The following is a 24,975-nucleotide window of genomic DNA, read 5'->3' as shown; positions in this document are numbered from 1 at the left end:
GTCAAATCTTCTTGTGGCCCAACTTCATATATGGAGATCCAAGGTGGCGAAGAGGTTAGACTGGCCAGAATAGTGCTGTTAACACTCGGCTCTTCCTTATACAAGGGAACTATAATGCAGACAGATTTAAGGGCAAATACGCCATTATATTTCCCCCTTCCTCCACTGGTAGAGGCATTTATGGGAATATGGCTCTCAGTGGGAGGGAGGGGCATGGCTAGAGGGAAATGTCCCCAAATACTAATGTCAACAAAACTAATTAGCCTTTCATGTTGCCTTTTCTTTGCCATCATTTAGAATAATGGTCTCTAAACTTTTTGATTGCATACCCCATCAGTAAAATATACCACGTATTCCTGTTGTGTGTGTATTGACTTATTCATAAATTATATACATATCCTACTTATTAACATATTTTATACATTAATTAGAACATGCAAAAATAGAATATAAAAGAGAGTAACATAAGATGAAGTAAAGAATAACTTTTAAATACTATTATTTATTAATGATACAAAAACCCTTTTGCTATTATAAAAAAAAATTTTTAATAAACTTATTTATTTATTATCTAAATTTTTAGTGGGAGTAATATGATTAAATACACTTCATTATTTTGGAAATTTTTGTGATCACTGACTTGGATGTCTGGTTTTAAGTTTAGTTTATTATTTCAGTATTTGGCTTTAACAGCTATAGTAGCTGATAAAAATGCCTTACAAAGATACCTGTATCCAGATGGAAAAGGGGTGTCATTAACTGCACTTGCCAAATCATGGTACTCATTTCTCAATTCCATTAATGAGGCAAAGGTTCTTATTGGAATTTGGCTAGACAATTTATATGTTTCCTGATATCAATCAGCTTTTCTTATAAACTTATTGAAAAGGTGTTGCCTTTTATATTTTTAACAGATGAGTTCAGACTCCACTAAAATCCTTCAGAGGATTTTTTAACCTTTAGAAAATCTGCTTCCAGGTAGCCTGAGTGTGCATACATAAGAGTTTTTATGTTAACACACATTGTTTCCTACAACAAAATCACGTCACAATAGAAATATTTTTAGACAGCTGTCTTTACTCTTTCCAGAACACAAATTTTATCTAAAAAGCAAATACTTTCGGGCTTCCCTGGTGGCGCAGTGGTTAAGAATCCGCCTGCCAATGCAGGGGACACGGGTTCGAGCCCTGGTCCGGGAAGATCCCACATGCTGCAGAGCAACTAAGCCCGTGCGCCACAACTACTGAGCCTGCGCTCTAGAGCCCGCAAGCCACAACTACTGAAGCCCGCGCGTCTAGAGCCCGTGCTCCGCAACAAGAGAAGCCACTGCAATGAGAAGCCCGCGCACCACAACGAAGAGTAGCCCCCGCTCGCCACGACTAGAGAAAACCCACGCGCAGCAACAAAGACCCAATGCAGCCAAAAATAAATAAATAAATTTATTTTTTTTAAAAAAGCAATTACTTTCTCACTCAGTGTTAAAACGTTACTCTTATCATATAGGAACAGATTAACAGTGATTTTATCATCATCATCATCATCGTCTGGTAACAAAGTACAGCTACCCACTATAAACACAGAAAAACTCCGAAATTTTAGGATACTTTTTTTTTTTAAAGAAAATTGTATAACTTAGAATACTCCTTTAACTAACTGCTTTTCCCCTATATAAAATGTGAGCTTCTATATGTTGTAAAAGATTTTCATAATCACTTTTCATCTCATTACAAAATATTTCAAAGAAAAGTCTTTCTGTGAAATTAACCACATGTCGTCACCAAAGCACCCAAACTGTCATCATCTCAATAAGCTGTTAGCAAACAAAGATGTGAGGGACTCACCTTTGGTCCCTCTGCGTCAAGAGATTACCCCCTCATCCCTCAGGGATCTTCATGAACAGTGCCTGACATACAGACTGAGGGCGCCATTTTCAGTCTGTACGTTAAGCACTAATAAGCTTCCATTTTGTTCTTTTTTTCATTAAAAAATAACTAGAAATGGAAACTGACATGTTTTCTACTCTCACCCCAAATGGGTCATCCTGTGCCCTCCCCCACCACCCACCTCCTTGGGGGATACACATTTCCCTTTGAAGACCAGTGCTCAGAAAAGCTTTATGAGAATGGTGTCTGTGGTTCTTTATACGCAGTGGTGACAAATTCTCCCTATTATTTTTCATTTTTGTCCCCACTTCCTACCTACTTCAAGGTTTGTATCCTTGTGACTTCTTACCCATGTCTGGAACAGACCATATTCTACAAATCACAGCCTCTAACTGAATCTCTTTTTCTTCTTTAGTACATCAAACCCCAGAGTATTTTTCTAAATAGTTAGAGCTGGGCCCCCCCTGGAGAGGGGCCTAGACCCCTCCTCCTGGCCTTCTAACCACTTCCCTTCTTTCCAGTAAGAAACTATGCAGGGCTGGGGGGAAGGACACACGGATACAACATCTTTCCTAGTTCCTCTTCCTAGGATTTTTAGAACAATTCAACTGGGCTGAAATATCTAGCTGATGATTCAGGTATAGATAAAGGGCATTGATTATGTGTTTTCCTTTATTGTTTTTAGACTGTGTTTGGAGAAAAACTGGTGGCTAAATTCTTATTTGAGAGTGATTTCTCAGATGATCCAATGCTTCCCTCACCTGACCAACTTAGGAGGAAAGTGCTTCTCAAAAATAAGAAGTTAAAAGCCCATCAGACACCGGTGGATATATTAAAGCAAAAGGTACTCTCTTGTTAAAGAAGTTATGAGTATGCTGTGTGCCCAGAACAAAGACATTAATGTCATTCTAACCTTTCAGATGACTGATGGGTAACCAGTTTTTGAAGATTCAGTTTCCTTGAATGACACATTTGACTTTTGGCTTTCCACTGAATAGACTGATAAATGCTCTCTTCCCACTTACATAAAATTTTATTTCGAAAAATTGATGTAGAATGTACCTCATTATTTAATTTATTCTGAGCAGGATAATATGTGACTCTTGTCTCTGGGCCTGGGCTTCACAGCTGTCAGTTCCACAATGGTCGCTCTAGTCCTCTTTAAGAAGAGTCCCCTGTCGGGAGAGCACTTGGACATGGGGTTATGACTCCTGAGGTCAGTAGTAGAACCCCAATAGCAGCAGCCCTGTGCTCCCAGCATGGAAGTTGGCACAGTGTATCACTGTGGCATATGGACCCCAAGGCACTTCTGTACCTGCCTCACCCATGGAGATCTAGTCCCCGAGCACCACAGACTTGCCTATATAGGAGGGCCCTCAGCCCAAGGATCTGTGAAAAAGTTCAGGTCCAGGACCACTGAGTCCATATGCCAGGTTGAACTTACTCATCCCACAGAATGACAGCTGCCAGAACTATTTGTCCTATTTAGGAGAGCACTGTTGGCCCTGAAACACCACTTTTGAAAATTACAGCAACCAAGAGTTGCTGCATGAACCTCAGCCCCCCGCAGGACTAGAATGGTGTAGCCCCGGCAGCGTGGACAGTCCAGAGTAAAACTAGGTCACGGCCTAGAGCTTTTAATTTCTCTCTGAGCATCACCTCCAAGCCTCCAGGCCCTACTCCAGTTCTGCTTTAAGTGGTTCCCAGAGAACAGATGGATTCTATGAGCCCAACAGATTTGGAACCTTTGTCCTAAGTCATTGATTAAAAAATATCAAGTCGAGCTGTACAGCAGAAACCAACACAACATTTTAAATCAACTATACTCCAATAAAATGGTTTTTTTTTAAATTTCAAGTCGAATTGAGTCAAAAGTCCAGTTTGACCTAGTTGAGTAGTCTATTTGGAACAATCGTCAAATCTTCACTTCCATTAAGAATATTTGGATATTCTTCCATCTGTGGATATGCATGGATTTGTGAATCTTAAGATGTGATTTCCAGAAGTCAATGCTCAGGGTCTGACAGCACAAGGACCGTGAAACCGTCACCTCTCTTAATTTGAACTTTATACCTCAGTTAATACAACCTAGGACCGTTCTCGCTATTTAAATTCTTTAACGCCTACCAGGCTTATGTTGAGTTTGTGGAGAGCAAAGAGTTCAGTTATTTTCACAGGACTAAACTTATGCCTAGTCTCCCCATTTTTCCAGGTTTACAATTAATTTTAAACTTTTGTGTAGCAGGAGTCTCACATTTATCTCTATTGAACTTGCTCTTCTTGGTTTTGGTTAGTTATTATAGCATACAAGGTTCTTTGTGGATTTTGACATCTGTCATCCAATTATTTATTAGCAGTTTTCCAAATTGTGCCTTCACCCAAGTTGCCCTTGAGCTGGCCGGCCAAGTGCAGAGCCCTGTGGCCCTTCTTGCAGGACCTCCCTCAAGTTTAGGTGATTATCACTCTTGTCTGGTGCTCTCTTCTCTGAAGCCCAGACTTCTGCAGAGTCTGCTTCAACCTCTTTCTTTATAGAATAGAAATTGAGATCTAGGCATTTATGGGACTTTCTCGAAGCCACCCAGTTCATAGTGGCAGAGCCAGGATTCTGATTCAGGTCTTCAGGGAAGACTTTGTCAAAGGCAACACAGAAGTAGGATACATTGATAACAATCACTGGGGCACTTTCAAAGACACAGATTCTTAGGTCCCAAATCTGCCCAACTAAATCAGAATTTCCATAAGGAAGACTTGGTAATCTGTTTATTTAAAAATAATTCTTATCCCCCCTGAAAGTTGGAAAATACTGCTTATCTGTTATTTCCCACAAAGTGAGTTACCTTACCCGCAAAGTCTAAAGAGGTTACTGTGTGGGAGATTTGTTCTTAGTAAACCTATGCTACTTCTTGCTAATCGCCTCTTTATTTTCTGTGTTCTCACAACCAAATAATCCATTCTGAGATTCTGTCAGGTATTACTTTGACACTTTCTACCATACAACTTCCACAACTTACCTCTTCCTCCTTTTGGAAAAATGGGACAATATAATCCCATTTTCAGTTTTTTTAAATCGCTTCCAGAGCCCCATGATTTCCCAAGGAGTACTGACAGTCATATCTGCAAGGCCTTTTAATTACCTGGCAGGTTGTGGGTCTGGACCTGGTGATCTGAGTTCACACGGGGTTGGGTGAATGCATGCCAGGAGCTCCAGTGTGCTCAGACCAACCCTCTAACTTAGAAGGTCTGGGTCCTTTCTGTGCAAGGAACTCACCCTCAGCAAGGATGCACTGACTCAGAGCAGGATTTCTGAAGCCCTCCATCTGCCTCAGGCTCGTGCTAAGGCTCTTGCCGAGGATCCTTAACTACACCCCGCCAGGTCACCAGTATTCTGCCCTTGGTCTCCTGAACTCCAACCTGCTAGACTCGGACAGTTCACACTCAGTGACAGGTGCTGTGCTAGGGGCTGGGGGAACAGAGCAAATGAGACATGGCTCCTGCCTGGACCCATGTGAGCCAGTTCTTCACCTGACACCCCACTCTAACCCCCAGGCCTATATCTGAATTGCTTTTATCAAGGGCTGGGGTCCTGTTTTTCTGCCTCAAAATAAGTAGGATATGGCAAAGAATAAGGAAGTCAGCTCTTGGCTGTCGCTGGGCCACCTGTCCCATACTTCCTGCACTGGGGAAAGTACCTGAGCGTCGAAGGGACCTGGACACTCCACCTTCTGACATTTGCTGGTAGTGGGACTTTGAACGGCAGCACCCCCATTATTGGTTCTCAAAACCTTCTGTCAGGGGGCCCACCAGGCTCTTGGCATCATCATTCTCGGTACTTGGCTCCACCCTGCATGTTTACTTCAGGAAGGCCCTTTGCTTATCCAGGACAGATAGACTTGCTTTTGTAGCTCACTTGTGCCTAGAGCAGATTTCCCAAAGCTTGGAAGAATGCTACTCCTGTGAGACACTCTGAAAAAAGAAAAGAAAATTTTCCTGGTTAAGTAAGTGTGGGAAATGCTGCACTGGAGATCTTTGAAGAACCGTGATGCCCTTTAGCATATTTAATGAAGGCTCTGTGAAACTCAGTTTCTGTAAGATGCTGTTTTTAAACTTCCATTGTGTTTTGTGGTTACTGTAATTCTCATTTTTTTACATGACAGCTATTAACACGCATGGAGCTAGCGTTCCATAAAAATGTTGAGCCTAGACAATGCCCAGTTATCTGGAGTAGACTGCATGTAAAAGATTTATCTCGATATCAACATAGCCTACACTGTGTCTTCCTTATGTATATATTTTTATTATAAAGGTAATATAACCACATTTCGGAAAGCTTAAGGAAGAATTATTTTAAAACACACATAATTCCAAAGCCAAACACAACCTGTATTACAAGGATTCTTAACCTTAGTAATATCCACAGACAGAATTCAGGGGGTCCATGAAATTAGATGAAAAAAATTAAATTGTTTTTTGGCTGCGCCATGCAGCTTACAGGATCTTAGTTCCCCAACCAGGGATTGAACCCATGCTCCCTGCAGTGGAAGTGCTGAGTCCTAACCACTGGACCACCAGGGAATTCCCGAAAAAATATTACATCTTCATTTTCACTAACCTCTAGCTGAAATTTAACCTTTCCCTGATTATAAATGTAGGGAACAAACCACAGTAAAGTTGGCAGCATCTATGTCTTTGTCACCAGTAGAAATCACAGATGTTTCATATTATATCACAGCTGTTGCTAATATCTCCAAGAATTATTTATGCTCATCACTATTTCAGAAATGTTATTTGACCTACCATTATGTATTTTTTACTATGTTAATAAATAAACATATATTCCTATAGCACAATTTTTTTTTTAACATTTGATAACTGTATCAGCATTCTTTTTTCCTTTGTAATCTTATGTATTTTGTTCTGTGCATTTAAAATATCATTCTGAGAAGGGACCTTACCTCACCAGACTGCCTAAGGGGCCTGTGCCATAAAAACAGGTCAAGAATCCCTACCGTATTAACATTTAATAGCTAGCCTTTTATGCACGTCGTTTTATATAATTATAATCATTATATGTAGACAGAAAGATACATAGTTATTGAACAAAGGATATAGAATTATATATATATTTGCATAGATACATGTATATATGTATATGCTTACATGTATAAATATTATTTATATCTATACACACACACAAAATTCTGTATCCTTTGTTCAGTAAATATATATCACAATTATTTGTCAAGTCTTATTCTCTCAAGCAGATACACCATAGTTTACTGACGTCACTCCTCTATTGTTGGACTTTTAGGTTGCTTCCTGTTTTTAATTCACGCAAGTAACTTTGCCTGTATTTTGGACTATTTCCTTATGCTAGGTTCCCAGATTTATATTTACTCTTGTGTCCTGTGATATTCCTTCACAGTAATTCTAGTCAAATGTAGAAGCACATGACCTCCCCGATAGCACACATCAATTTTCCAGAAATCTCTAGGCCTATTTTGTTAATCTGACTGACGGTTCAAATAAAGGTCTGTTGAAAAAACTTTATTTAAATCAACTATTCTTTTGGTCTCGTCCATAGGGATTCTAACATTTTTCTCAAGGTCAAAGGCCTTTAGATAGTATTTTAAGAAGGGGGGAAAAAAAACAGTTTCTTAGCAGAGATTTACTTTTCCAAAATGGATGGGCTGATTTGCTTCTTCATCATTTGGGATTGATGGTGGTTTTCTGAAGCACCCAGGTTTCTCCTGATGGGGTTGTCCTAGGAAACCTGGATGGCTGGGCACCACACATGGATTCCTTGTGATTGTTTCCTAAAAGCTCCTGGATTCCTCCTGTAGGGACGTTAACATTCACTGAAGTATTGACGTTGTGCTTTAAGTGACTGTAGAGTTTTGGGGCTTTTCTCAAATAATCAAAATAGGTTAAGCCACTTTTTATGACTGTGGTGAGCCTTAGGTGGTCATTTGGTAGCTATAAATGAAAGTTCAGTAGCTGGGCATCTGCAGTCTTTAATTACTGATATGTTACAGGCTCATCAGCTAGCGTCCATGCAAGCTCAGGCTTATAATGGTGGCAGTGCCAACCCTCCACCTGCTAATAACGAAGAAGAGGAAGATGAAGAGGACGAATATGATTATGACTATGAATCCCTCTCTGACGGTAAGAGAGCCAACCCTATGCTATACGCAGGGAAGTGCCTGGAAGATTTTTCTACTGGGTTTTTTGGGTGTCTTTTTTTTCCAAAAATAAGTCTGATGCTCCATAGACCAACAATACAGATTGTTGTAATATTATCTAAGAGTTTCTGGAATCCTGCTGCTTAGCAAGGAGGACCTGTCCTCCTTGGAAAGGGATTCTGTCAGCCACTACAGACAGCACTCAAGGAAAGAGTAGGAGGGTGTGGGAAGCAATCCAGGGGTTGTTCCTAAATTGGTTTCTAGAGGAAGAGGTGGAATTACTGCAGAGAGACCCCGTTCTCACCCTTTCAGCATCTGGTGTAGCGGATGCTCTTGGCAGGAATTGTAGACGAGGGCTGACTCTTTTCTCTCCCCTGCACCACCTGCAGGGGGCAGCATCGCGTTCCTGTGCTCTCTGCTGCTCCCCTTCACTGCTTTCGCTCCTGCTTTCTAAAAGCATAGCAAAGAAAGAAGCAGCATTTCCCTTCCCCGCCCCCCTTCCCTGGTTCTCACATTACTAAGCCAACCAGACATTTCCTTCTGGCCCCACCAAAAAGATACGGGTGATGGCTAATGGTGCAATACAAAAAAGTCACATGAATGATGTTACTTACCTATTAAAGGTGAAGGATTCTTCTTATGAGATATAATTAGGTTTCAGTTGTGTTTCATTTGCACTAAATTAGTGTCATTTGCTAGAGATTGCAAAATGTTTTCTCAGGTACCACTGCTGATGGTAGACTTTAATTTTGGCAACTTCTGAAAGACAAATATTTAGTAATGAAAAAATACCAAAGTTCCTGTTTATTTAAACGTTATAAATGTAGACTATATTACTTCTCTGTAGGATATTGTCTTGTTAATATGCAGATATGCCCAGACCAGCAACCGTTTACCACTTGCATTAAGAGAATCAAGCTATACTCCTTCATATATCTGCTTCTCATGCAGCACGATTGTCTCCTGGTCGTGTTTGGTTTTGTGAGCCTCCATCATAGCCAGCAGCTACAGTCCAACCTCTTTCTGCCCCCAAATGCAATACTAGTCTCTGTCCATTTAATATTTGTCCTTAGTAATTGTTGATTGCTTCATACCATCAACTAAAAGCCAATGTACCCGACCTGAAGTCCCATCAGATAACACGAAGGGCATATTCTCTAATGGGGAGGTTGAAAGAGGGAGAAAATGGGAAAGAGTCAAGGTCATTTCTTGTATCCTGTTCCTCAGAAGTCGTGGGAGTATGAATCTTTTTACATTGACTTATTCCTCCCCGTGGATCTCTACCACAGTCATGGTAATGTTGTTTCATAGAACAAATTTATTTGATAAGAAATGAAAACCACATTTAAGAAATCAACCAAATCCAGATGTTATTTGCCCCTGTAAGAAGTTAGTGCTCTGGAAGATAAATTCACTCTCTATCATAGATTACTTCTGTGTTTTTTTCTGTACTTTTGAAAACAGGAAAGAAAAGACTTTTTTTAATTATTAGTAATAGCAGTATAGGAAGTTTTGACATGCAGATAACAAAATGCATAGGGGAAGGTGGGGGAAGGAGCTTTCTGATTTATTTTCAGTTAGGAGGGTAAAATTTAAACCCTACCCCACTGAATCTCTAGGACAGTTGCACGCTTTTTAAAAACCCACATGTGCTGGGGTGGGGTATACATGGAAAGCACCTGCAGGTTCTGCTCCAATAGACTGTGAGACCTTGGGTCAATGTCCTTTCACCACTCTAGACTTTAGGCCCCTCAGATGCATAATGGGAAGATTTTGTTACAGGTTGTCTGATGTTCTCCCTTCTAGCACTAACATCTATGATCTATGACAGTTAATTCCAATACCACCACATGATAATTTCCCATTTCATTAAAAGAGTCCTCTGACTGGCTGATTCCCAAATAGGCCTTGTAGTTGATTATGCCAGGACTTGTTTAAGCTTACCCTATTAAGGCGTCCTGATGCTACTGTTAAATGCCAGACAGTCTTGCACTTTTGGTCATGGTTTGTGGTGCCGAGCTCATCCCTGCCTCCTTCCCTCAACCTCACTTTCTCTGGCTGAGATAAGAAGAAAACAGAAACCTGCTTGCTAAGGGTAGGACCATTCCCAGCTTCTTAGCAGGACCCCGAAAGTTTCTAAGCTTCTGGTAATGATGGATCCCTTTGAGGATGAGATGGAAGCTGTGACCAGTCCCCTCAGAGAAATAAACATGGTCTCAAATTTCTACATAAAATTGCAGGAGTTTTCACAGGCCTTCTGAGCCCCTCGCAGGCACCTCAGGCTAGAAACCCATCTCTAAAGTCTGGGTGGCCCAGTTTATCTCTGTGACAGCTCTAGTCCTCAGTTTTCACATATATAAAATGAGCAAATTCGTCTAAAACCTCTTTTGGTTATAAAAATGTGATAGTTCTGGGCTTCCCTGGTGGCGCAGTGGTTAAGAATCCGCCTGCCAATGCAGGGGACATGGCTTTGAGCCCTGGTCCGGGAAGATCCCACATGCCGCGGAGCAACTTAAGCCTGTGCGCCACAACTAATGAGCCTGCGCTCTAGAGCCCGCGAGCCACAACTACTGAAGCCTGCGTGCCACAACTACTGAAGCCTGCGCGCCTAGAGCCCTTGCTCTGCAACGAGAAGCCACCGCAATGAGAAGCCTGCGCACCGCAACGAAGAGTAGCCCCCGCTCGCTGCAACTAGAGAAAGCCAGCGCACAGCAACGAAGACCCAACGCAGCCAAAAATAAATAAAATAAAATAAATTATTTTTAAAAAAGAACGCTTTAAAAGAAAAAATGTGGTAGTTCCTAGACACAGAATTACTTCCAGAAAATCTAAAGGAAGTTGCAAATGAGGCTCAAGTATTTCAGGAACTGCTACTCTGCCTTTTGGCCACTAAGTTCTTGATGAATATTTATTCAATTAAATTTTATTAAATAAATATCAATTAATTTTTTCCCAACCTTGCTGTTTATGTTGACTAGCTTTGAACATGCACTAGAGTATAGATTTGAATTTCCAACTTCATATAGACATTCTATGACTTCGTATATATGAAGTCTAATGACTGCATGATTCTAACAGATTAATCAATTTCTATCCATTTGACATAAAGTATTTTGGGGAGTATTAGGACAATCAGTAGCTGAAAATACATAATGTGAATGTGGCAGCATGATTAACGTTAACAATGTTTGCACTTCTTTTATTGCTAGCTTTTGCATCCCTTAGTAGTCAAAATATTAAATCGATGGAAGATTTCTTATTTCCTTTACCTTGTAATCTAAGCTGTTGTTATTCATGCTTTGCTTCATACCTTAGTTTAATTTATCTGGCTTTTTGCCTTAATTTTCCTTACGTTTATCCCCTTTCTGATTCTGTTTTTCTGTAGCAGATGTCCTTACTGCTTCTCCTGCTCCTAACAGTCAGGAAGGTAAAGCCACTTGAACCTGACCTTTTAACTGCATGAATGTCGGCATTCTGTTTCCATTTGCTTAGGCCTGACTAGCATGAAGTTGTGACCCTCATAAGAATAAAAATGTAATGAAATGATTGATCTCATTTATTTCTTGGCAGCCTGCATGGCCCTGATTTGGTATAAGGATATTTTGGTCTAAGCATTTGTGATCTGATGAGATAGTAAAATCATGGGTGAGAAATGAGCTTTCTTGTTTTTCATTTTAAAAGAACATAATCATGTTATATCTCTAACACCTTTAAAATCATTTTGAATAGTAATACCAAAACAAGAGCAAAGTATAAGATTATCTGTCATACTTTGGAAATTTTTAGATATATTTTAATTCCTATCCTTAAGATTTTCCCTTAATAAATTGATAGACAGTTATGAAAACTTTACTTTCCAATTAAGCATAATTGTGAAAACTGCATTGCAAATAAGTGTCTTTTCCCTCTGGTTTTGACATTTCTAGAGGTAAAAAAAGCTAATAGCTTCATTTTAAAGTGAGAGTGATTAAATCATGCCTGCACCATCTAGAAGTGCTTCAACCACTAAATCCTTCCCAAACTTGTGTGCTGAGAGCTTCTTGACAGGGTATCTTCCATAATGTTTGCACAGTTCCAATCATCTGTATGAAAATGAGCTTTCTCATTTAGATTACGTCTATATGGTACCAAAACTACTGGTAAATTAGTCTATTCAATCAAAAGTAAATGTATCATTTAACAAATTTTTAAAATTATACTTCAAGCCATCATTTTGGTAACATGTAGCCAGCGCCTCAGTCTTACAGATAAGCACAAGTACCTGAATATCCTTGCAATGATGTAGCCATAGCCCTTAAGTGAAGCATTCAGTTCTTGTTCACTGAAGCCTGCCAACTCATTTTCAGACAACATTCTAGAAGACAGACCTGAAAATAAATCATGTAATGACAAACTTCAGTTTGAGTATAATGAAGAAATCCCCAAGAGGATAAAGAAAGCAGATAACTCTGCTTGCAACAAAGGAAAGGTGGGTGAATGGTTTCTGTTAAATTACACTTGGACCGTCAGTTTCAGATAGGATTTCACTCCCTCCCTATCCTTTCCCTTCACCTGTCCGCTCACTTTCCCTTAGATGCCAAAGTCCACATTGTGATGATATGGGACCCCCATCTGTAATTTATAGAAGGTTAGTCATCGATTCGTCCAGCCAATACCTACTGAAGATGTAGTGTGTGGCAGGCACTGAGATAGCACAGGAGGTGATTTGGCCATGGAGACAAACATGTAAACAGTGCTTGTAGATAAGTACAAAGAACAGTGATTACACAGTGTTATCAGAGCACGATGATGTTGAGAAGCAGACAAAAACAGGGCATTCAGACCAGGAGGCTGGTACGTTCAAGGAATTGCTAGAAGTTTTAAAGGTGTTCGGGATGACCAGGAAGATAAACAGGCCTGACTGGGGAGTGTTAACAGAGGAAGGACAACAAGAATAGAAAGAAAAATGAGATACCCGGACCCAACCCTCAAGCGCCGCACAGTGTGTAGACTCTGAGCAAATCTATAGACGTAGTTACAGTGACATTGTTGGACAACAAAATAATAAAATACGCCAAAAATTTGAGCCACAGAAGATGCATACTCCGCTGTCTGTTCGTTCAACAACTATGCATTGAGTGTTCCACATTTAAGACGCTGGACTGTGCTCTGAGGGAAGATGAAGGATGAGTTAGACTCAGCCCTTGCTCTCAGAAAGCTTTTCTCTAGGGAAGGTGTTAGGACATGTATATGGATAAGATAGAGCAAGTGAAACACAGTGATGGCATGAGAAAGGAACAAAGAGCTTTAGGGATTCCAAGGTGAGTGGCATATACCTTCCCTGTAAACCAGTATCATTTTTCCCTTGATAGGTTTATGACATGGAACTGGGAGAAGAATTTTATCTTCCTCAGAATAAAAAGGAAAGCAGACAGATTGCACCAGAGCTTTCTGACCTTGTCATCTATTGCCAAGCAGTAAAGTTTCCAGGTAAGAATAGACAGTATCAAATGAACTTATTTACAAACAGGAACAGACTCACTGACTTAGAGAATGAACTTGTGGTTGCCGGGAGAGGGGGGGATAGTTAGGGAGTTTGGGATTTAAATCTACACACTGTATTTAAAATGGATAACCAGCAGGGACCTACTGTATAGCACAGGGAACTCTGCTCAATATTATGTAACAACTTAAATGGAAAAATAATTTGAAAAAGAATAGATACATGTATATGTATAACTGAATCACTTTGCTGTACACCTGAGACTAACACAATGTTGTTAATCAAGTACTCCAATATAAAATAAAAGGTAAAAAAAAAAAAAAGAATAGACAGTATCATTTATAACATTTAAAGATAGCAAAAGATTAAAATATTCTATTTATTTAATTGGGCATTGTGAATGCTCTCCAAATAACTAAATTGTGTTGCTGAAATCATTGTTACAGTATCTTCTAAATATTTATTATTATTATTATTATTTGCTTTGATGCTGATGAGGAAAATACCATAAAATGTTCATTTTTCAGATCATATCATATCTCTCCATTATAGTTAATAATAATAATATTCATAACATCTAATAGCTAAAATTTATTAAGCACTTAATACCAGGATTTTTGCTAAGTATTTTACATACATCATCTTAAATGACTCCATAATAATTCTATGAGTAGGTGGATTTATCTCCATTTTTAAATAACAGTCTGAGAGAGATGAAATAATTGGCCCAAGGTTTCAGAGCATATCAGTTAAGACTCTTTTGTTTGAAAGTGGCAGAAGTTACTTAGGCAAAGAAGAAATTTATTGGCTTATGTGTTGAAAAGTGAAGGGATATATGAGTTTCAGGTACAGCTTGGTCCAGGGCTTTCTCTCTCCATATTTCTCACTCTGCTGCTACTATGTTGGCTCTTTTCCCTTTGCGGTTGCAAGGCAGCTGCAGCAGGCTAGCGCTGTATATTTCTAGATTCAGCTTCAGTATGAGTCTCTTCCAGAAGTTTCAGCAGCAGTTTCATGGTTTTTCACTAGATCCTTTGCCCCTCCCTGAACCAATCACTGTGGCCAAGGACATGCAGTGCTCTGGCTGTCTAGGGCTTAGGTCACGTGCCCCATCCCTGAGCTGGGTAGTGAGTCTCCACCCAAACTGCAAAGATCAAGGACAAGGTTTCAGTGGAGAGGTTTCCCCAGTTGGCCATTTTTAGAAGTACAAGTGAACTTAAGCTGATAAACCACTGCCCCCCCAAAAAATGTGCATTTCAGTTAATAAGTGGTAGAACTATGATTCTGAAGCCTGTCTATCTCCAAAGTCCTGCCTTTAACCCTAGCACTACCCTGCCTCTCTTGTTAGGGTGTGCTGTCAATGAGCTCATCCAGATGGGGCAACAGGAGGTGGAGGGCAAACAGGAAAGTCCATAAATATATAGAAGTCAGAAAAATTCATCTGCTCCTATTAAGAAGAAGGATTCCCTTGTACAAGATTTCTGAGAACAGGAAAGCAGCTGGAATTGGGGGATCCGTGTAAATGTTAGTAAGCAGCATATATGAACTTGGCCTAGAGAGGGATGTTAAAATACCAACCCTCATTTTTTTTTAAGATGGTCTGGACGCGGATCCTGGCTTCCAGAGGCTTATCTTAAGCCCTAGTTCTCACACTCTGCCCTGCAAATGGGACAGAGGTCCTGGACTATTGAAAAACTAGGTAACGAGTGGTCTCTTCACACACCAGAAGGGGAAAAAAATCATAGATTGAACTTTCTCGATTTTAAGTTTTCTCCCATAAACTGTTTTTAAACTTTTGGCAGCTGCTACTGCTTATCTACTAGCAAGTTCTGTTGAGGAGGATGAGAATAAATAAGTAGCAAGCAAAGATTTCAAAGAAATGCAAGACCTTAGCTATGTAGGTTTAGTTTCACAGATCCTGACTTTCTGTCTCATAAGTACAGTATGACCATATCTGCAGCTGGTGAAATTGTTCTTATCACGGGGTAAAATCCTTTCACTGTCAAAGAGCCTCGTGGCCTGCATGTCCTTCATCACAGGAACAGATGTGAAGACCACTCCATCCAAGAATCATACTCACTGCATCTCTTGTTCTTTATAAATTCAGCTGCCACTGCACCCAAACCATTTCTCTGGCTTTGTCTTTTCCTCTCAAGCACTGAGTAAACAAAGAGCACAAATTCCAAGAGATATTTGAAGTCACTGTGAGAGAGAAAGTTTCTGTACAGGTAGAGAATTGTGGAAGGGTCAAAACGTCATTTGGTCTAGCTTTTGACTTGAGGCACAGGCGAAGCATGGGGTTGTTTGACTTATTTTTAAAATTCCAAGTATGCTGTTTTTTTAAAGTGTTTATATAACACACATTCTTTATAGGTATACTATATTCTAATATTTTTTTTAGTAATTGAAGTTTCTTACATTTTTCTTTCCCCAAATTTATTTTCTTTCTCAAAATGACTAAATTGTATTGCCAGAATCATTGTCGTAATACCTTCTAAATATTTATTGTCATTATGATTAGTTTTGATGCTCAGGAGGAAAATACCATAAAGTGTTCATTTTCTTGAGCCATAACTTAATAAATTATATGAATTACAATAATTAAAAAAATGTTCATTTTGCTACACTGTTGATTTTAATTTTGCTACGTTATCAATTTCAATGCATCTCACCTTTCACCATCCCAAGTCCCTTCCAAGGAGCCACGTGCAAAAAACTCTTCCGAGCAGTGAGGCACCATGAAGATCATGGGTACGACCTTCCCCAGAAGTAAAGTAACTTCCCCAAGATCACAGACCTGCTTCAGTGGCAGGGCTCCACTACTCAGTGAGCTTGGCCAGGACAGTTCTATAACTTCTCTGCACTTCGGATTCCCTACCTGTGAAAGAGGCATAACAGTGCTAACTTGCAGGGTTATTGTAAAAAGTAGCGATAAGGTACGCAACGTGATTAGCACACTATCTGGAAAATAGTTGGCTCTCTTGAAATGGGTGTTGTCATTTTCATTGGTGAACAGACCAGCAGGGGAGATGAAGGTTCTTTGTTGCTCCTTCAATTACTTCTCTGGGCCTCTCCAGATTCCTTCCCCTTTCTTTATCACCCAGCCCTTGTTTCCTTACGTGCTCACCCCACCCCAGAGAATGCCCAGGCTCCTCACAGGAGGGCCCACATACCCCTGGAGAATGTCAACATGTGCCGGGGTGTGTGCAAAAACCCCAGAATGAACATGGCCCCTCACTCTGACCCCTCATCTCTTTTACTCGGGAGAAAATCCATTGTTAGATCATTGTGTAGAGGGCAAAATTCACATAAAGTTTTAAGATAAAGCATAAGAATTCACTAGTCCAAGTTTGTGCATCTTTGCAGTTTTGGATACTTCAGAGAAAAAAAAATGTAGAAGCCCCACAGCTGCTGTGTACTGAGCATTTTCTCTGAACAGGACACTCTATTAAGTATGCGGATATACATATCTCATTTAATCCTAACCATGACCCTTTTGGAGATGAAGAAGAAGTGGTCAGAGAAGTTAAGTAATTTGTGTGAGGTCGCATCGCAGAGAACAGGGTTTAAACACCAGAGTCTACACTCTTATTAAACACTACTTTATCCTGTCTTCTCTGATGATGTTCTTGGAAGATAAATTTTCATCTCAAAGTGGCCCCCCTGAATGCTGCTTCAGCTAAAGGAAGTACTCTCTAATGGTACAAATGTAGACAGTGGGAATGGTTTGGAGGCACTGGTGCCTTTAAATTACACTTCCTGCCCTGGAGCCAGGTCTGCATGGTGTGCATTCATTTCCTCATTCAGCAAATATCTGTGAAGTTCCCACTGCGCCTGGGCACTGTGACAGGCAGGAAGGATTCAGGGAGTGGTTGGACCAGAAGAGAAAGAGAAGCCATGAAACATGATTACCATCATAATCTGTTTCCCATTCAATCCTCAGATTAACCCTGTGAGTTCCTATCATTGCACCCATTTTGTAGATAAGAAAACTGAGGAATCAAGAAGGCAGATGTTAAGTCAAAGCTCATTCGGGAAGGAATTGATCCTAGACAATTATGATGCTACCGCTCAGGCTCTTGGCCATTCTTTCATCTCTCCAAACTGCGTGATTAGGTTCTGGAGCCCTTTCTTTTCACGCAATTTTTCGAAATCTTTCTGGTGTACAATCAGATGGGTGTGAGTGTGATCTGTGGTCGTCCTGTAATAATCATGCAGGCCTTGTCACATTTGCCAACAGAGATAAAAACTTTGCTATCATTGCCTGCAATGCTATCATTAACGGTGCTAAAAATGCTAGTAGGTCTTCTGTACTGGGTTACAAGGGAATAGTAGGACTTCAAAACAAACATTAACAGGGATGGAAAATGTTGAGTTCCCTTGCTTGTAGTTTTTGGCTTATTTATCTTCATTTTATGGGAACAGGCCTGTCAACTCTAAATGCATCTGGCTCTAGCAGAGGAAAAGAAAGGAAAAGCAGGAAGTCCATTTTTGGCAACAATCCGGGCAGAATGAGCCCCGGGGAGACAGCATCATTTAACAAAACATCTGGAAAAAGTAAAGTCACCTTCTAATAGTATTTTGCTTGAATCTGCATGCTGGAGGATTCCAGTATTTCACTAAGCACTTCCCTGGAACTTTTTAAATCTTTTTTTATTTTCATGAATGTTCATGTTATGTAAGTGTGGTATAAATATTTTTTAAATTACAAAATTACCCCCTTAACTTCCTAAAAAATAGCATTTCACTGAAGGTGTTCTAACAGTGTTTGCCTCAAAAATAAAAATTGGAGCCACCTTGGAACCTTCTAGTGGTTCTTGGAACTGCACTCTTCACCATTATAACTCCAGAAGATATATCCATTTTATCTCTAATTACTTTTTATTGTCAAAGTAATAAATTCTCATAGTTAAAAAACTCAAACAATACAGAGTATTATTAAAGTTTCTTTCCACTCACAATGTCCAGTTCTATTCCCTAGAGGTAACCACTGTTAAGTTTATTGTGTTTAGTTCAAGAAAAATAAGATCCTTTTTAAGATAATCCAAATGGGATATAACTGAACATAACTTGTATAACTTTTATACTTGCTGTAACTTTCCACATAGCTTTCTGTACATATAATCTACCTTCTCCTTATTGCCCCTGTGGCATTCCATTGTGTGGAATGCATTTATTTAACCGCTTCCTCGCTGGTGGAACTTTTGGGTTGCTTCCCGGGTTTTTTGTTGCTTTTTTTTTTTTTCTTGCTATAAAAAACACTGCTAGATTGAACACCCTTGTACATATACTGTTGTGTATTTATGCAAATATATCCACAGGACAGATGAGGTACTGAGGCAAAGGACTTTCAGGCTTTTAATTTAAAAAGGTGTTGCTGCACTCATTTTAGCTATCCCTTTTTGGGGGAAGGTCTAATTGGCTTTATTATTTATTGACCCTTGAATGGGTAGCATCCCATCTAGCAAGTAGAAAGGCATACCCTCGATAGCTATCATTTCGTCTCAAGGTGGTGGACTCGCTCGCAAGTAACACTCAAGATGTATTCTGACGTGTGATGTGTTGTGATTGTTTCCTGGGGTGTTGTTCAGGTTTCTCTTGCTAAAATATTTAAAGTTTTCTGCACTAATCTGAGGCTAATCTTTGGGGGGTTTAGGTTCCTGTGAAGGAATGCGACAAGCCTGGGAGGACTCGCCTTCCTCTGTCAACCCAACCACGTCCCTCAGCGCGATCATTAGAACTCCCAAATGCTACCACATCTCCTCGCTGAATGAAAATGCCGCCAAACGTCTGTGTCGCAGGTATTCTCAGAAACTGATCCAGCACACTGCCTGCCAGCTGCTGAGGATGTATCCGGCTGCCACCCGCATCGACTCATCCAACCCCAGCCCCCTCCTCTTCTGGCTCCATGGGATACAGCTCGTGGCGCTCAACTACCAGACAGATGGTAATGGGCCTGCTTCACCCGGAGGGGTGCCCCCTCCCCTCGCTCCTTTACGTCTTATATCTCAGCAAACATAGTTCAACAAAAAACATGTTTCAAAGGGGGCAAGATTCCCAACGGAGGCCTATGTGAGGGTAAAAATACAGATGACAGAGAACAGAAGTGAATTCGATACTGAACTGTGCTCTTGACTTTCCAGAGTTAAGGCAATAGAAAAGAACCTTCAAGGAGTCCCTATTAGTCGCCTGGTTCTGCCCCCTTTTTAAAGCACTTTTCAAACATAAGACTGTTCTTGACAGGGCTGTGTCCAGTTTGTTTTTAAAGACCTGTTGGGGTAGAGAGTTCCTAACACCCCTTAGTAACTGTCTTGCTAATCTCTTGCTCTTGCAGTGAAAAAGTAGGGTCTCTCGAAACACTTTGCAAGTTAATACCATTTTAGCTTCTCCTCATCCCTTTGAGATTGAAATGGAGATTAATGGTCAGCGCTCTAAGAGCAGCTGACACAAAGGAAACAAGTCTGTGAATTACATGAACCGAGAAAGTAGTGTTCCTGCTTCTCCACTGTCCTGAGGTAACGGATGAGGCCAAAAACTCCAGAGTACAAGCTACCTTTTATTGCATGTTCACTGTGCACCAGCCACCATCTCAATTCTTGACCCCTATTTTCTCATTTAATCTTTGAAACAACTCTAAGAAGTGGGTACCTTTATGATCCTCATTTTTCAGATGAGCAAACCAAGACATAGAGCGATTAAGTGGCTGAAAATCACAGTATGACTTATAATAATAAATTCAAGGACTCTGGGAGTTTAGAGAATAAAGTGTTTTGGTTCCACTTAGACGTGGTGAGAGGTGGGGAGCTACAGCAGATGAGGAAAGAGCAGATGAGGAACGTTTCCTAGAAGCTCATTCAAAAACCAGAGTCTTCTCTTTGAACAATCAAGCAGCCTTCTCCTTCCTCTCACGTGAACTGAATCAGATCCTAACCAACTGTGCTGGCCCATCGACCACAGCTTAGCCCTGTCTGCAGCCAAGGTCAAACCACAGTTGTAGCTCTGGGACCAGCTGGCCACCTGGCACTGGCACCACCAGAGCCCATTTGTGGCTGACCCTGGTTAGAGACATCAGTCATATTTTCTTGCCTTTGTTATATTTGCTTCTTTCAATTGAAATTGAGTAAGATAATGCAGGTGAAATACCATACTTAGCATAGTGCCTGGAGCACAGACAGCATTCCACAAACGTTAGCTACCATTAAGTGCTTTTGATAAGTTATAAAAACAGTATGATTTGGACTCGCAAGTGGAAATAATAGTGAAATATTTTAAAAGCTGTAAAAATTTATTTTCAATCTGTCCCAAGTGGCTTGTGGGTTTATATCTCTGGCCCTGTCTATAGCCCCATGTCCACTGTTGCCCTTGGTGGAGATGATACTGAAATATTTTAAGTGAACTGAAATAACTAGCAAAATGGTTTTCTCAAGGAAATGGAAATGCACTTGGTTTGGGACGTGTCCTTTCTCCTGAAGTGCCTAGGCTGGCGCAGACACACTGGCTCCACTGATGGCAGAGGGAGCCACAGCTGAAGGGGACACGGGTATTGCCCCTCCTTGGGCCTCTCTGCGGTCTGGAAGCACACACTGAGGCTGCACCTTGGCCTCCACTCATCCCTGAAGGCTCTGTCTCTTTCCCAAATCAAGCCGGAGTGCATGTTCCCGTTGCCCCGCTCGGGGTGGGGCAGGAGGCTGCGTTGTGTGATTCATCCTCAGGTTTCTCTACATAATCTTCCAACTCAGGAGGGAGTGCTGCCATATAACCTCTCTTGATTCTACGCAGCAAGCAATGATTAAAAATCTCCCACGCTGGGCAAAGCTCATGCTACATGCAGTTTCAGTGTGTTCATCTGTAAAAATGGTCTTCATTCCTGCACACTGGGGTAGAGCCTGGTCAATCCCTTGCACACAGTAGATGCTCAATAAATGCATGTTGCACTGAGCTAACAGATTGTCTCAATGAGCCCCACTGCAGTCTGAACCTATAGTTCTTGATTTTGAGTCCAGATCTCTTCTAGGTATTGCTATGTGAATTTCAAGTCCAAATAGACAGAGAAGAGTCAACGTTGGAATCACTGTTTTTTAATTTTTGAAAAAGAATTCCTGGGTTAAGGAGTGCTTGATTTTCCATGAAGCATCCCAACCAAATAACAAAGAACCCCCTCCCAGTGCCCCTCTAGCCTCCAGATATATTCCATGGGTCATCTGCCTTACACTTCCTGAATTTCAGGGGACCCCAGTGCCCCAAAGTGGTGTCCATGGACTTAGGGTCATCTCTTCCCAAGGTCTCTAATGGCTCCATCAACTCCAAGAAGGTCTGCAGTGATCTGAAACCAGAAATAGCTCAGGTCTACACTCATTAAAACCAACTCTTGAGTTTGGAAACTGACTTGAGTCTAGTATGCAGACCCTGGTTATTGCAGGCAACAGCCCCTCAAAGTTCTTTCCATCTGGGGCAGAATGATTCCTGCCTCATGTCCCAGGACCTACAAATATGTAGAAATGCAGCCCCACTCAAAAGGAAAACTTCTATTAATATTTATTACGCTTTCCTGAATGATTGTCACACCCTTTCTGATGACTTTTCCAGCCTCAAAATATAGAGATAATGATTATGAGAATGGTTTCCACTTAATACAGGTTTTTAAATGAATAGAAGGACATAAAGATAAGGATTTGCTTGATCTGCCATCCCATGCACTGACTGAGAGGGGTGATGGGGTTACATAGAGCTATGCACATTCTTTCACTTGGTTAAAACAGAGGTTTTAAAACTATAGCCCTAGATGAAGTTCTGGGACCACCTATAGGGGGCAGTAGGAGGGCGAGATTTAAGGTCCCACCTTTACTCCAAACTGAGCGGCTCCATGTGGTTCTGTGTTACATACCAAATCATCAAAAGAGATTTTAGTTAAGCAAAAGTGCTTTGAAGTTTTGGAAAGCTACAAAGACAGACACAGTGCTAATGAAATCAGACTTCAAACCCAAATGAGTGTTGACATCATAATCATAATTTAATACCTACTGTTTATCGAGCACCTTCTATGTGCCAAATGCTGGGGTAGGGATTTTTGCACATGACCTCACTTATTTTTATGACACCCCTGTGAGATGTACATTAAATGGCTCGGTAGTTAAGATTAGGAACTGTGGGTCAGGCTGTCTGGGTTCGAACCTTAACATTTACCTCTTACTAGCTATGTGCCTTGGGCTTTTTCACTTCTTGTGCCTCAGTTTCTTCATCTATAAAAATGAGAATACTAAAAGAATCTACCTCATGTGTTATTGGGAGGCACTAACACACACCAGTTCTTAGAATGGGGCTTGATACATAGTAAGAGTGCAGTAAGTGTGAGCTGCTGTAATTTTTTTAGCAATATACTGTGTATCCATTTCTTACTTACCAACTCTTCCTGAGCTACTTTGCTTCACTCTTTGAACCATCCTCCGCCCACATCTACATTCCTCTGTCACAGAGCAGCCTGGGAAGAGAATTTTCTCCCACTGCAGGCAAGACAATTGGCCTCAATGAATCAGTCACATTGGGGCTGGAAGGGGTCTGAGAGGTGGGGTCCAATGCACTAATTTTGTAGATAAGGAGACGGAGGTCCAAGGAGCTTTGATATGTGTCTAAGACATCTGACCCTAGAAATTCCTGCACACAATCCCAGCCAACCCCACGTATGGGGAAAAATTTCACACACGAGATGAGGAGAGGCCAACTTCTCATTGCTCTGTGGTGCTCATTTAGCACACTTTTCCTTGATGTTGGTCCATGTATCAGAGTTCATTCTGCACATGGAAGGAATCTATCAGAGGGAACATTCGTCAGGTGTGTCTCATAAACTTTTTGCTCATTTGGAATGCAACTTTTCTACAGACTTGTGCCATCAGATGAGCATTTGAGTGTGTAAGAGCCCAAAATCCGTGCAGGGATCCAACCGTTCATCAAACAACTCTGCCAAATAAAATTTGGCCACAGAAGACTGGAAGCTGTTGTGAGGGTTCCCAGAGTGTACTATTGAGGGGATTGTGGACATAATGTGAATCACATGTGATAATGATTTTTTTTTTCATATTTAACTACAGTTTAAAAATAGAGGTAGAAACACTATGATTTATGAGTTGAAATTGAAATTTCAAGAAAAAGATATGTTTCTCTGGCTCTTCTGATCTTTCCTGGATTCTTAAGATTTTATCTTACGTTTGAAAGAGCAAGAATTGGTTGTACAATTGTCTTCATGGTTTGGTGTTTAGGGATAAGAAAATGCCATTATGCCTTTCTAAAATTCAGTATAAAATGAGGTATTTCAAAGATTATTTTTTGGAAGGATGTTGTAAATTTTAATTTGCAAAAGGAGTTTTTAAGTGGCAGGAGTTTTTAAGTGGCTCCTGGGTTGGAGTGGGAACATGGGGCATATCGCATACACAGTGAGCTCCATGAAGATGGGGATTTTGTGTCTTATTTCCTGCTGTATCTCTGGTGCCTAACACGGGCTGGCACATAGTAGGCACTCAATCTATGGAGTGAGTGGATGGTTCTCTCTTCTTCCTGCTTAAGCTTAGGGAAATCGAAAAAGTCAATTTGTAAGATGACACTTTAGTGACAAAGTAACAAGTGATGTTGACTGTTTTGCAGATCTCCCTTTACATTTAAATGCGGCCATGTTTGAGGCCAACGGTGGCTGTGGTTATGTTCTGAAACCCCCAGTTCTGTGGGACAAGAACTGTCCCATGTATCAGAAGTTTTCTCCCTTGGAAAGAGACCTGGACAACATGGAGTCTGCCGTCTATTCTTTAACTGTAAGTCTGGCCCTGATGGTTCCAATAGAATATAGGAAGGTGTTTAAGCCCTTCCTATATTCTTTTTTTAATAAATTTATTTATTTTTTATTTATTTATTTATGGCTGCGTTGGGTCTTCGTTGCTGCACGCAGGCTCTAGTTGCGGCGAGCGGGGGCTGCTCTTCATTGCGGTGCGCGGGCTTCTCATTGCAGTGGCTCCTCTTGTTGCAGAGCACAGGCTCTAGGCACACGGGCTTCAGTAGTTGCAACATGCGGGCTCAGTAGTTGTGGCTCGCGGGCTCTAGAGCGCAGGCTCAGTGGTTGTGGCGCACGGGCTTAGTTGCTCCGCGGCATGTGGGATCTTCCTGGACCAGGGCTCGAACCCGTGTCCCCTGCACTGGCAGGCAGATTCTTAACCACTGCGCCACCAGGGAAGCCCGCCCTTCCTATATTCTATTGGGATTCTAAGGTGTAATGCCTTTTGAACTCAAGGCGTTACAAAACTCTCATGTCACAATTTTGTTGGTGCAGATTTAGTTCACAAAAGAATTTCTTTACTTCTCAGAAAGCAGCGGCTGAGGTCTAGGTATGTGGTCACCAGGCGCTGTATTCGCTAGAGCCCAGTAGGTGGAGTTATGAGCTCCCTGCTACCAC

The 24,975-nt window shown here is 40.9% G+C and overlaps 1 protein-coding gene across 6 annotated transcripts in view; it reads left to right on the top strand.

Annotated features, from left to right (window-relative positions):
- PLCE1 (phospholipase C epsilon 1) overlaps nucleotides 1-24,975 on the top strand; it is a 320,122-nt gene that overhangs the window by 272,630 nt on the left and 22,517 nt on the right. For all 6 annotated transcript variants that reach the window (XM_061169296.1, XM_061169454.1, XM_061169606.1 and 3 more), the window contains 7 exons: nucleotides 2,569-2,727; nucleotides 7,916-8,045; nucleotides 12,409-12,530; nucleotides 13,414-13,531; nucleotides 17,967-18,098; nucleotides 19,198-19,488; nucleotides 24,177-24,340. In XM_061169296.1, coding sequence (XP_061025279.1) covers nucleotides 2,569-2,727; nucleotides 7,916-8,045; nucleotides 12,409-12,530; nucleotides 13,414-13,531; nucleotides 17,967-18,098; nucleotides 19,198-19,488; nucleotides 24,177-24,340 — 1,116 coding nt within the window. The remainder of the gene's footprint in view (nucleotides 1-2,568; nucleotides 2,728-7,915; nucleotides 8,046-12,408; nucleotides 12,531-13,413; nucleotides 13,532-17,966; nucleotides 18,099-19,197; nucleotides 19,489-24,176; nucleotides 24,341-24,975) is intronic.

Source organism: Eubalaena glacialis, chromosome 1 (assembly GCF_028564815.1).
Source record: "Eubalaena glacialis isolate mEubGla1 chromosome 1, mEubGla1.1.hap2.+ XY, whole genome shotgun sequence".
Taxonomy (NCBI): Eukaryota; Metazoa; Chordata; class Mammalia; order Artiodactyla; family Balaenidae; genus Eubalaena; species Eubalaena glacialis.
The sequence above is the reverse complement of the archived record's forward strand: the minus strand, read 5'-3'. Positions and strand labels throughout refer to the sequence as shown.